General features: G+C 34.0%; 1 protein-coding gene across 1 annotated transcript; it reads right to left on the bottom strand.

Annotated features, from left to right (window-relative positions):
* Positions 1 to 8222: 8222 nt before the first annotated feature.
* On the bottom strand, positions 8223 to 13781 carry LOC134692279 (uncharacterized). The gene is made up of 2 exons (XM_063552729.1): positions 11580 to 13781; positions 8223 to 8324 (listed from the first exon to the last, which is right to left on the bottom strand). Exons 1-2 carry the CDS (start codon positions 13779 to 13781, stop codon positions 8223 to 8225), a joined length of 2304 nt encoding a protein of 767 aa, XP_063408799.1.
* Positions 13782 to 14140: the final 359 nt, after the last annotated feature.

Genomic DNA, 14140 nt, shown 5'->3' with positions numbered 1-14140 from the left:
CTCGTAAATCTATGGACAAAAAACAAGATTCGGATAACAAACTAAAGCTGAGGGAAACTCATTAAATATAAGAGAACAACGACACAACATCAAAATGTAACACACAGAAACGGACTAAGCATTAGACAAAATCCGATGAGAATAACAGATATAACATCAAAACCAAAGACATGAATTTGGGGTAGAAAAGTACCATGTTTTCTATTTATTCCATGCTCTGTTGTGAGACATTGCAAATATTGGTTTTTGCATATGAAGAAAATAGTATTGGAGGCTTTATCTGCTGGAACAACGACATATTTTTCATGCAAAGAGAATAATAAAATTGAGAAGAATGGAAATGGGTAATGTGTCAAAGAGACAACAACCCGAACAAAACAAAAAAAAACAACAGCAGAAGGTCACCAACAGCAGTGGCGTAGCTGAGTCATATTTACGTGTACGCCCGAATCTTGGCGAGATGTCTGAGGGGATGCCAACCGCTAAATGTCAAAGCACCTGCTGGTAGTGGGTTCGAGGGGACATAGTCCCCGAAAGCTATCGAGTTATCGAGAATGAGATCTACCATTCCTGTCAGTAAAAATTCATGAATAGCAACATACTTTTGAATCTAAATGGTTTATTTTTAATGTTCAATTTTGAAATATGGTTAACTTATTCATGAGGGTCTGGAGGGGGGGGGTCTGCTATTCTGTAAACATTAAATTTTCTGCTATTCTGTAAACATTAAATTTTCACCCCTTTTCTCTAATCTTCAAAAATTAGACCACGCATTTCTCAAACATTTTGTTTGCCCGTTATTCTCTAATCTTCATTTTTTAAGGGCATTAATTTTAAATCATTTAACCCCACCCAAACCCTCATTCATCGTGTTAAACTGGAAGCTAGTGGGCATTGGTTTTAGAGAAAACGTCCAAATTAATATTACTTTCAAACATTTTTAAAGGGAGCCATGACTGACCATACAATCGACGAAAGCACCTTTTAATGGACATGACAGTTTCTTTCTTACAGGTGCAATATATTAATTCCCTGGAACACCTGTATTAATTTTTCCCATAAAAAGTGAATCAATTTATCAATTTTAAAATATAAAAAGATTTTTTTTTTCTTGTACTAGAATATTAAGTGTGTCAATATTTTTATGACAATCTATGAAGTTTAATAAATTGATCATGAAAAAACAATTAATTGCGGAAAGAAATTCCGCTATGAGTAAAGATCAGAAAAATGAACAAAAACAAATACTTTCAAAATTTTGCTTCAGACATTAATCATGAAAAAACTTTTCCAAACTTTCATAAAATTCGATAAAGGTTTGACAAAGTAGTTTAATGATGTAATTGAGAATTTAACAAGCTTTAAGCCCAAACTATAACCATTTATTAATTGCAGAAAGAATACCTTTTATCCGTTAAATGCAGGGAAATCAAAGCATTATTATATTGCTATGGATACTATTTTGATAATAAATTTTTGTTCAACTTTCATAAAATTTCACGGAGAGTCATTCAAAACATTTTATCTATTTGGCACCTTAATATTGAAGCCGCCGACGACGCTTTGACTCGCTTTTGAGACATAAATCACAGGTTCGACAAAAAATGCAAACCGCATATCGAATCTCGACAGATAATGAATTGCATTTAATATAAGAAAAGTACGCAGAATTCAAAGTAGATTCAGACTTTCACAGAAAATGGAAAGAAATCTATAATAGGATCTAGTTGATTAAAGTAAATGCAGTTCATTTTTATTCACAATTACAACCAACTGCAAAAAGAATCACACAGATGATGTGCTTTTAACCAGATTTTCTTATTCTCTTTGAACAAAATGTTCATTCTTTTAAATTCAAGTGTACGCCCGGGCGTTTTGACGTAAACGTAGCTACGCGCATGAACAGGTCTTCAATGTAGCGAAAAATTCCCGCAAAGCTTCTACAACATCCGGATTATTTAAAGGGTTGTTTACTATTGTGCTCATATTACATCGCAGTTTTTGAATGCGCTTCTGAATGCACGATCGAATATCTTTGATCCATTTAGACAAAGTTTCCGGTTCTGATTAGTCTGGTTCACGCTTTATCCATTTTCTTGCATCAATCAGTGGTTTGAAAGCTTTTCTCCAGTTGATGGACAGGGGAATTCTATATTTTTGTCCCTTGGCGAATAACTCTCTTAGTTGTTCATTGGTAATTATGCAAGGCCACTAAAACATGACCAGCTGAACTATAATTGTATTGTGACGATGCATATGAGTAATCCGGAGGCTTGGATTTCACATCTTTGAGGTTAAAGAACCCTTAAACCCTCTTGTGGATAAAAATATTGGATGCAATAGACTTGCATTTAAACCACAAATCTGTGGAATAAATAAAAATCTGTTTTTGTCACTCAATTAAATGTGTAACTCTAAATTTTATAAGTAGTCTTACTTTCTGATTTTCCTACAATGAATCGTCATGACATGTACATGTAGTAAAATATGATCATAGTCCTTTGTAACCTCTAGATTTTAGTTGGGTTCGTGTTGCTTATTCTTCAAGTTTCTATGTTCTGTCAAGTGCACTATTGTTTGTCTGTTTGTCCTTTCCATTTTCATGCCATGGCCTAGTCAGTTTATTTTCGATTTATGAGTATGACTTTCCCACTGGTATCTTTAGTCCCTTTTTTGGTCTGCAGTATTATGTTGCAATATGTAATATATTGTGTAAGGTAAACGACTGATATAAGATTTTTTTGAACGGAACGATTTTTATATCAGTTTGTTTAGCTCGATTTCAGTAACTCAATCTATGTATATGTTTATTTATTTTTCCGCCTGAAATTGAACCTTTGATGATACATATGAAACAGTTTAGTCGTCTGATCTCGTCGTCGACGTTATCTGTGTGACTCTGTTAATCCGCAATTTCGTTTAAAACTTTCAGACTCGTTAACAGAATATGAACTTGTGCAGTTGTTTTTTTATTATTAACCTAAATGATTTTTAAATGGTTATAAAAACATGGACGTTTACATTTTTACTAATGTTATTTGCAGTTTTCAAAAGCATGTTCTCATCTTGATTATGCATTTAATTTGTAACCAGACGTTCATCCATCCCGAAAAGCAGGTAGCTAAAAGAACTTTATGTTTCCAAAAAAAATCCAAAAAGTTTGACATTTAATATTGAGATAACACGTTATTCGAATTCGATTCGCATTACTATTTCTAATTAGTTTAATTCGCATTCGAAACGTTTTAAGTCCTAACGTTAATTCTAATTCGAATGCAATTCGCGTCAAATTTGCTTTACTGTGTAAACGATGTTTAATTTTAATTCATATTAACAAAAACGTTTCTGTAATGGGAATTAGATAATTTGAATAAGCCAATTCGAATTAAAAAAGGAGAATATGTGACGCGATTAGCGAATTTGAATCGCATTCGATTCGAAGTCAATTTCGAACTAAGTTTACGTGTGAACGAGGCATTATGGATTGGTATTTATCAATAATGTCTCTGATTGCTCTATGTTTTAATCTAAATGTTTCATTGTATCGTTTCCATCTCAGATGTAAAATGCTGTCATAGTTTGTTTTTTTCAAATTTATGTAGTCGTTTCACAAGTATATCCCTCAGTTTTTACAAAGTTTGTACTGCTTAAATTTAGTGGTGTCGAACTTTTAATTCGTGAACATTCAGATCTTCATTTTATCTAATAAACAAGTGTTTGATGAATAGAGTTGATAGAAATTGAGAATTGAAATGCGAAATATGTCAAAGAGACAACAATCCGACCAGAAGGCAGACATCAGTCGAAGACCACCAATGGATCTTCAACGCAACGAGAAAATCCCGCACCCGTAAAAGGTCCTCAATTGGCCCTTAATTAGTTTAGTGAAAATGGACGTCACACAAAACTCGAAAAAAAACAAGAAAGTGTCCATATCACACGGATGCCCCATTCGCACTTTCATTTTACATGTTCACTGGACCGTAGAATTGGGGTCAATACTTTAATTTGGCATTAAAATTAGAAAGATCATATCAGAGGTAACATGTGCACTAAGTTTCAAGTTGATTGGACTTCAACTTCATCAAAAACTACCTTGACCAAAAACTTTAACCTGAGCTTCACACTATCTTTTTCTTTGTTTAGTGGACCATGAAATTGGGGTCAATTCTTTAATTTGACATTAAAATTAGAAAGATAATATCATAGGGAACATGTGTACTAAGTTTCAAGTTGATTGGACTTCAACTTCATCAAAAACTACCTTGACCAAAAACTTTAACCTGAGATTCACACTATCTTTTTCTTTGTTTAGTTGTCCATGATGTTGGGGTCAATACTTTAATTTGACATTAAAATTAGAAATATCATATCATAGGGAACATGTGTACTAAGTTTCAAATTGATTGGACTTCAACTTCATCAAAAACTACCTCGACCAAAAACTTTAACCTGAAGCGGGACGAACGAACGGACGAACGGACGAATGAACGAACGAACGGACGAACGGGGCACAGACCAGAAAACATAATGCCCCTCTACTATCGTAGGTGGGGCATAAAAAAGACATGTACATCTATTAAATCCATTGGTTGCATCGTTTCCATTGATAGCTGGACGCTTTTAAATACATGTTATTGTGACGAAAAGAAATGAATGATATAGCTATTGTATTATGACTATTTCCTAGTTCTTTAGGAAAACATTTCGTATAAACTGAATATATATTTTTTAATTACTTTATTTCCAAAGTAAAATGTTTTACAGTAATAAATACCTGGCGGGAAAAAGTAAATGTATTCGAAATATTAGTGACTCAAGGAATCGAACGATTCCATGAAGTAAATACAGGACAAACATAAGAAAAAGCAGAAAAAAGAGAAAAAAGGGGCGTGAAGTAAAAGTAAAACAAATTCAAGTGCATGGTTTTTGATAAATCAGGGTTTCAGATGGTAACTATAACTGCTGAAACCATAAGTAAAAGTACAAAATGGTCAGTGTTAGTACAATATATTCGTATTAAATTGATTTCATATGTATATGTTAATTGTATCTTTATTGTCTTGACAAAATTGATTAAGCTTGACCAAAAGAAAAATAATTACTGTATTATTCAAATAGTTATACTTTAAAACAAATATCGCCAAATCCTTATTAGTGTACCTTTATAAACATTCAAAGATATTTACTGTTGATTTTAAAATAATTGGTCATTCATTATGATTCGATCTTGCAGGACATAAATCATGTAAGTTAAAAACAACCACTAACATTGATATTGTTGAAGGATATTAATTATATGTAGCAATATAAAACGCAAATTACAACTGCATAAGTATCAAATGATGCCAGTCTCATGTTTCATGGTTTTGACCATTTTCACACTGGGTAGAACAAACGGACAAACTTTATCTAATGTGAAGCAATTATATACGGATGTTTTTGCCAATCACCAAAAGGAAGTCCTACCAAAAGTTGACTAAAACACGCCCTTAGCAATTTCCGTAGGATTTTTTTGTTTACAATATCAAAGTTCGACGAAGTTGATGAAACTATAGTCATTTAGTGTTATTTGCACATGTAACGATGCTGGGATTACATGGGATCCGACGTCGTATGGAAATAAAGAATATATTATATTAACTAGTGATAAGATATGGACGCCTCCAAAAACTCTAGAGAACGCAGTTGATGTGTTAGGTCCCGTCCAAGGACTCACTGAAACCACTGCAGTTATCTTTAACGACGAAAATGTGTCCCTGCCTCTCGGAGGTGTCATATCAGCAAAGTGTACAACAGATATATCAAATTTTCCTTACGATTCTCAGACTTGTAAGCTTGAGTTTCTTGTATGGGGTTATACAGCGATGGGAAATTATACTTTCCCTGGCTTCGGGTCCTTTTAGTGATTTTTTTTTATACCGAATTCTAATTGGCAATTTACATCGTACAATATTATGACATTTTCCTGGAATGACTATTCAACATTAGAATTTTCAATGACTATCAAGCGTGAGTCGTTGTATTACAGCGTAATGGTAGTATGTCCCACTATTTTGTTTAGTTTGCTGAACCCGCTCGTGTTTCTTCTTCCTATCGAATCAGGTGAACGAATAGGACTAGCTATGACCATTCTTCTGTCGTACGCCATTTTTCTCAATTAAGTTTCGGCAGCCATTCCCGCATCCTCGAATCCGATGTGTATTTTACTTATTATGATGATAGTGACTATCGTTATAAGCGGTGGTATAGTTGTATTGGTTATTTATTCATCATCCCTTTTCCATCGAGATAAAAAAGTGAACATTAACGCTTTCTGGCAGTTTATTGCTTTGGGTCTACCTTGGAACAAGAAACATAATACAATTTCAACAGAACCAATTGCCGATGATAAGCCAAGTATAGATTGTTCTCCTGTAAGTGTTACATGGAAGGATGTAAGCAATGGATTCGACATTTTGTTAATGATTGTATTTTACATCGTGATTTGCGTTGGTATAGCTGTGGTTTTCATTACTGTACGTTAAATTTGAACAGTATTGACTATTTACGTTATATTCAATTACTATAAAGATGATTCAAAATGTAAAAATAAACGCAATCCGACAGTGTATTGCATTGGATCTTCTTTAGAGCAACAATAACTTTAAAATTTCAGCAGAAATATTTTACGATGAAAAGTCGATCATAAATTGTTCTACCGCCGTTGTGTGATTGTGTTGATGATTTCCTTTTGTACTGTTGTGTTTTTTATTTGTAAGGTTTTTTAGTTTTGACAGTATTGAACTGATAATATGTTGATGAGCTAGTATATTGTAATAGACAAAAAACATTGTTTTCTTAAATACTTACATAAATAAATGATTATAAAATAAGGACATGTTGCCTTATTATCAATGAAATAACTATCCAACACATACCGAATGTCTGAATGTGTCCAATAACTAAACTAATTTACAAAAATTAAACTCATCAATAATATATCATATAATAAACAAAAGTTAAAAAACAAATATGGTATACAGTATAAACGACATGCACTGAGTTACTGTCTGTGAGATTGGGACTGGCTCATATAGAGAGTGGTAGGATACAACACCATTTCGGGCATCCAATTATATCCTAACATGAGATAATTGCGTAACATCCAAACAGTTGAAAATGTTTGAACCATTTAAGCGATAAAAACAAATTAAAACACTTAAAAATCCCACTTAAGACACAAAGTACCACAATGAGTGCACTCACAAGTTCAAAATTCATAAAAACATTTTTTTTCGTATCCAAGTAGTCAAGACAAAGCACCAATGGGTTAAATCAAAAGTTGTAGATTTGACGGTCGCAAATGCAGTTTTACTGGCGACGCGTAGCGGAGACAGTAAAACGGAGATTTGCGACCGTCAAATCAAAATTGACGGTGGCAACTCTTCAACTACAGTACTGTTATTCCGATTCTAATGCATTTCAAAAAGAAATAATACGATATAACTTGAAAAAAGGTCTAAATATTGACAAATAAAAAAAAATCGCGAAACTTCATGAATGATTTTGGCGCAAAGACGTGATGGCTAAACGTGACGTCATACAAATAAAAACTTACAAACTGGAGATTATAACGTTACCTGTACGCTTCAAATTCGGATAAAATTACACTAAAACGGCGAATTCGAGGAAGGTGTTGTTTTATTTTCAATTATATAGTAGTAATTGAACATTTGTTGATTCATCAATTCAAAATGGCGGGTCCCTCTTTAGTTACGCCTGGTCAACTGTGGATTTGACTGCAACTTTTAGCCAATGAAAACAATTGTTACATCCAAATTGCATTAGAATACACTTTGAGCCGTCGGATGGAGACGTAAAATCCGAGGCCCCATGTACAGAAACATAATTTTATCACCCTGTGCACGTGCTTGTACAAGACCTCCTTTACAGATTTCTTAAAGAGTAGGTTCTGTGGGGCCACTGCAGGGGCAGAATTTTATAACAACCCTTCAATTTATTCTTTTGTTAGCTATAGTCTTGTATGATTTTAAAGTTTAGTTCATTTATTTATTTGAAAGTTTAGTTTGGTGGCAATCCGTCGTAACAGGGTAAACTTCGGTTTATGATGATTTTGTGTTGCTCAATATTGTGTTTTCTTTGAAGTGTAATGTGGACTGTGGTTGGTCAAAAGTTTTGCTATTGTTGTCTGATTTTTGACAACTTATATGTTTTAGTCGTCATCTTGGTATCTTTTCTCCATTACGATAAACCAAATCTTCAAAATTTGGAATAATACACTCTGAAGGGTGTATAGTTATTACGGTTAAAGTATGCACTTCCTACAATATGTTGACATCATGTGAGTTTAATTTGTCTATGGTAATAAGAGCTATATGGCAGTTTATGGCCCAGTCGGTCATATGTCAAAAAGTATACAGACTAAAGCAACGCTCAGGTCTATAAAAATTTGGAGATAAAACTGGAATTTTACCCAAAAGCACTGCTTCTGAGTTTTTTGCATGACATAAATTTCGCCACTATACACTTCTTCGGTGATATAAAGGAAAGTACTGCTGATTTTTAAACAAACACAAAGACAAAAGAACTAAGCTGTCATGCATGCCAAATATATAATAATATAGAAAGGGCAAGAATATTAATAGTATAATATAAGAAGCACGAGTTCCTACTATTGTGTTTCGGGTTGGGGAGGACCGGGATGACGTAATATATGAACGTTGTTGTTGTTTGTTGCATGATTGTATAAGACATGTGAATGCATGTTCACTTACACGACAATACTGTTTAATTGGTAGTTAGATCCGAGATTCACATCTATATGGTGTTATTTTACTCCGTTACGGGTTTTGCAACAAAAAAACCCAAATAATATGGTCGATATACACATTCACCTTTCTTTTAACATTTGATTTTAACACTTAACATAGTTCCATATTTTAAGCCACACATTTCAAATACACCTTGTGATGTTACGGCCAGAAATCGCCTTTAAATTGTAGCCAACAAAAGACACAAATCAATAGTGAAATTTAACAATATTTATTATACAAAAGTTTACAAATGGTATTACACGAATATTACTGTCAACTTAACTGTCAAATATGAGCCCAATCTTTTATCTTTATCTGTTTTCGGAAATCTTTCGGAACCCAATCTGAATATTACGTTCACTATACTAAGGTCACAATCCAGTATGATGTTGTTTGTAGAATAAAAGTGTCAATCCAAATGCTGTGAATACTAATGTCTATCAATGTCTATGTCCAAGTTTAATTATGAGAGTTTAACTTTAGTGTCTGTATATATAGTGTTGTCATGGAAAATTCTAGAACACTCTATAATGGAACATTGTGGAAAATCCTGGAAAGTTACAACGGAAGTTTCTGGAATAACGTAGAAGTTTAAATTACGCATCTTTTATAAGGATCATTCTAGAAAGTTCCAATCATTCTGTGATTGTTCCAGTGATTCCTAAACTGCACAGTTATAAGATTATTTGGTAAAAAACTATCAGGCCATACAACACAAATTAGGACAACATAAATAAATACAATATTACAATATCATAACACCTCCCCCCCTTAAAAGAAGTTTTAGTGTAACAAAAACTTATCATGAATAATATGAACAAAAATACATAATATATACAAAGTGATTGAATAAGCTCTAGATAAAGCATCAGCTATTACATTAACTTTACCCTTAATATGTTTTACAATTACATCATATTCCTGTAACAATAAACTCCACCTAGTCAACCTCTGATTCTTGTTTCTCATTTTATGCATGAAGGTGAGAGGATTATGATCAGTATAAACAAGAACAGGATATACAGTGGGATTCAAATATACATCAAAATGTTGAAGTGCTGACAACATTGCAAAACACTCTTTTTCAATAGTTGAATAATTTTTCTGATGTTTATCTAATTTCTTAGAAAAGTATGATATAGGTTTCTCGACATTATCATCTGTCTCTTGGTATAAAACAGCTCCTATTCCTACATCGCTTGCATCATCGGCAAGTTTAAATTGTTTTTCAAAGTCTGGAGTAATCAGAACTGGACTATTAATTAAAAGTGATTTGCTATTTTCAAAAGCTTTTTGACAATTTTCGCTCCAGATAAATTTAGAATCTTTCCGTAAACGATGAGTCAATGGTTGAACAACAGTAGCAAAATTTGAACAAAATTTTCTGTAAAATCCAATCATGCCTAAATATCTCATAAGTTGTTTTCTATTTGTAGGAGGTGGAAATTTGGAAATAGCTTCCACTTTAGCCATAATAGGTTTTACTTGACCTTGGCCAACTGTATGCCCTAAATAATCAACAGTGGCCTGACAAAATTCACTTTTACCAAGATTAACAGTCAAATTTGATTTTGACAATCTATCAAAAGTATCATACAAATGTGTTAAATGCTGTTCCCAGCTATCACTACATACAATAAGATCATCAATATAAGCATAACAACAGTCTAAATCTTTTATAACATTATTGATCATTCTTTGAAATGTAGCTGGAGCACTTTTCATGCCAAATGGCATTACAGTATATTGAAATAAGACATCTGGTGTAACAAAAGCTGATATTTCACGAGCTCTTTGTGTCAATGGAACTTGCCAATAACCTTTCAATAAATCAAATTTGCTCGCAAATTTTGCTTGACCAATATTGTCAATACAATCGTCTATCCTTGGAATCGGATAGGAATCAGATTTTGAGACTGAATTTACTTTTCTGAAATCAGTCACGAAACGGAAAGTTTTATCTGGTTTTGGCACAAGGAGACAAGGAGAGCTCCATTCACTGTTACTCGGCTCAATAATATCATTGTCAAGCATATATTTAATTTCTTTTCTCATAACTTCAAGTTTGAGTGGATTGAGCCTGTAAGGATGTTGCTTAATTGGAGAAGCATCTCCGACATCATGACAAACAGCAGTGGTTTTGTTTGGCACATCTGGAAAAAGGTTTTTAAAAGAAAATACCAAAGTTTTTATTTCTTCTCTACGATCAAAAGACAGATGTGCAAGTTTTGAATCTAAATTTGACAAAATTTCTGAATTTTTCAATCTAACTGTCTCTTCCATAGTTTTACAACTAAAAGTTGGTTCAATAATATCTGGTTTGTCATGATTGTTCTCAAATTTAACCATGCCTAAAGTGGCAACTGGTTTACTATCACATAGTACATTAGTACGCTCAAAATATGGTTTTAACATATTAATATGACACACTCTATTTTGTTTGCGCCGACCTGGAGTTTTTACAATATAATTCAAATCATTAATTTTACTCTCTATTGTATAAGGACCACAATATTTAGCCTGTAAAGGATGTCCAGGGACTGGCAAAAACACAAGTACCTTATCACCAGGCTCAAAAACTCTGCTCCTGGCATCTTTATTATACCATATTTTCATCTTGTTTTGTACATTTTTCAAGTTTTTCTGAGCAATTTGACAAGCTGTATACAGTTTTTCTTTAAATCTAGATACATAGTCTAAAAGATTCAAGTCAGTATGTTCAGTAAGCCACTTTTCCTTAATCAATTTTAACGGTCCCCTTACAGTATGACCAAATACCAATTCAAAGGGACTAAATCCAAGGGATTCTTGAACAGCCTCTCGAACCGCAAAAAGTAGAAAGTGAACTCCATCATCCCAGTCTCTGTCGAATTGAAGACAAAAAGTTCTAATCATGTTCTTCAATGTTTGATGAAAACGTTCTAAGGCACCTTGAGATTCTGGATGATAAGCACTTGATCTGTACTGAGCAATCCCTAACTGGTATACGACTTGCTGAAATAAACCTGACATGAAATTTGATCCCTGGTCGGACTGTATAGACTTGGGAAGTCCTACTAATGTGAAAAATTTGATCAAAGCTTTGACGATAGTCGGTGTCTTGATATTTCTGAGCGGAATAGCTTCAGGAAACCGAGTAGATGTACACATGATCGTCAATAAATACGCATTTCCAGTCTTGGTCTTTGGTAAAGGTCCAAAGCAGTCAACTAGAACTCTGCTGAAAGGTTCGTCAAAGGCTGGAATAGGCAGAAGAGGTGCTGGTGGTATTTTCTGGTTAGGCTTACCAACAACCTGGCATATATGGCATGATTTGCAGTATTCTGCAACATCGTTTCTAAGTCTGGGCCAGTAGAAATGTTGCAATATTTTTAGGCAAGTCTTCCTTATACCTAAGTGTCCAGCCAAGGGGGTGTCATGGGCAAAACCAATAATTTCTTGCCTATAAACTTTAGGCACCACCACTTGGTACACCACTCTCCATTCCTCCTCTGGGGCAGCATCAGGAGGCATCCACTTTCTCATTAAAATGCCGTCCTGATGGTAATAGCATTCGGCCACTTTGTATGCTTCCTCCTGTGGTTGAGCTCTCTGGCTGAGCTGAAGAACCTCAGGGTCTTTATGTTGTTCTTCGGATAAATGTTCTCGGTCTAATGAATGGCTGTTAACGTCTGGCCATGGCATAATAACATTCTTGTTAACACTAGGGGGTTTTGTAATGGCCTTTTCTGAGCTACCAGGACCTTCAATGTCAGCTATAAAAGTGTCAGAAAGGTCCATGTAATCAAATTTGTCTTCTTGCAAATTCTCATATTGTTGTTTTCTAGCCATCGCCCTAGTAACAACACAAGCTGGATACAATACAGCATCATCTTCAGGTGATTTAACATCCACCACCGGTTCACTGGTAACAATTGGTTCAGCAACCACTTTGTTCCTAGCTAGATCATTTCCTAGCAATAATGTAACACCCTCAACAGGGAGATTAGGACGAACACCTACAACAACTGGTCCAGTTATCAAATCTGACTTCAGATAAATACGATGAAGAGGAACATCTATACAACCCAACTCTACACCTTGTAACAAAACGGAGGCACCAACAGAAGTCTTCTCAGACAAAGGCAACACACCTTCTAACAATAAAGATAGAGAAGCTCCAGTGTCCCGTAAAATCTTAATAGGCTGAAGATTGGTATCATCAACTATAGCAACAAACCCATCAGACATAAAGGGTTTATATTCCTCAATATAATCACAAAAACTGGACTTAAACGCCTGACTCGCAGGACATTCCAATGTACTGGTAATATAAGGTGTCGTACAAGCACTGGTCTTCGGCTCATTATCTCGTTCATTCTTCTTCTGGAGTCTAAAACAATCAGCCATCAGGTGACCAATCTTCTTACAATAAGCACAAGTCAGTGACTTCTTCTCAAAAGTATCAAATTTTGGACTAGACATATTATAACTGGACTGACTCTTATTCTGTGGAACAGGCTTACTATCAGTATGATCAGTGCTTTGATTTTTGTAATTTCCACTGGAAGTATTAACATTTTGACCCTTGAAACTTCTTTTATGTGAAAGAGTATAATTATCTGAAATATCAGCTGCATCATGTATTGACTCAACAGTTTTGTCGTCTAAATGTGTTTTTAAGTCTAAATGAACACATTGTTTGAACTCTTCTAATAACATCAATTGTCTTAGGTTATCAAAAGTGTTATCTGTTTTCTTTGACGTAAGCCATTTATCAAATAGATCTTCTTTTCCCCGAGCAAATTCCACATATGTTTGTGAATCAAACTTTTTATAGGATCTAAATTTCTGTCTATATGCTTCTGGTACTAGTTCATAAGCTTTCAAAACTTCCTTTTTTACCATATCATAATCAGAACTTTTTTCTGATGGAAGTGCGGAATAAATTTCAGCGGCCTTACCCTCAAAAACACTTTGCAGCATCGTAGTCCAATATGGCTTCGGCCATTTCAAATTATTTGCAATTTTCTCAAACTGTTGAAAATATTTATCAACTGTTTTTTCACAAAATTTAGGAACCAAACGTATATTTTTTGCTGCATCAAAATAATCTGATTTCGAGTGAACTTTAGTGTTGCTTTCTTCTTTGACCATTTCAATTTTCAGTTTTTCCATCTCTAGCCTTTCTCTCATTTCAAGTTCTTTTAATTTAAATTCATCTTCTTTTTCTTTTTTATCCATTTCTAACCTTTCCTTCATTTCCAGCTCTGCCTGTTTAATTTTAAGTTCATCTTGTTTTAATTTGAACTCATCTTCTTTTTCTTTTATTTTCTCTATCTCCA

The sequence above is a fragment of the Mytilus trossulus genome, chromosome 12 (assembly GCF_036588685.1).
Source record: "Mytilus trossulus isolate FHL-02 chromosome 12, PNRI_Mtr1.1.1.hap1, whole genome shotgun sequence".
NCBI classification, from domain to species: Eukaryota; Metazoa; Mollusca; class Bivalvia; order Mytilida; family Mytilidae; genus Mytilus; species Mytilus trossulus.
The sequence above is the reverse complement of the archived record's forward strand: the minus strand, read 5'-3'. Positions and strand labels throughout refer to the sequence as shown.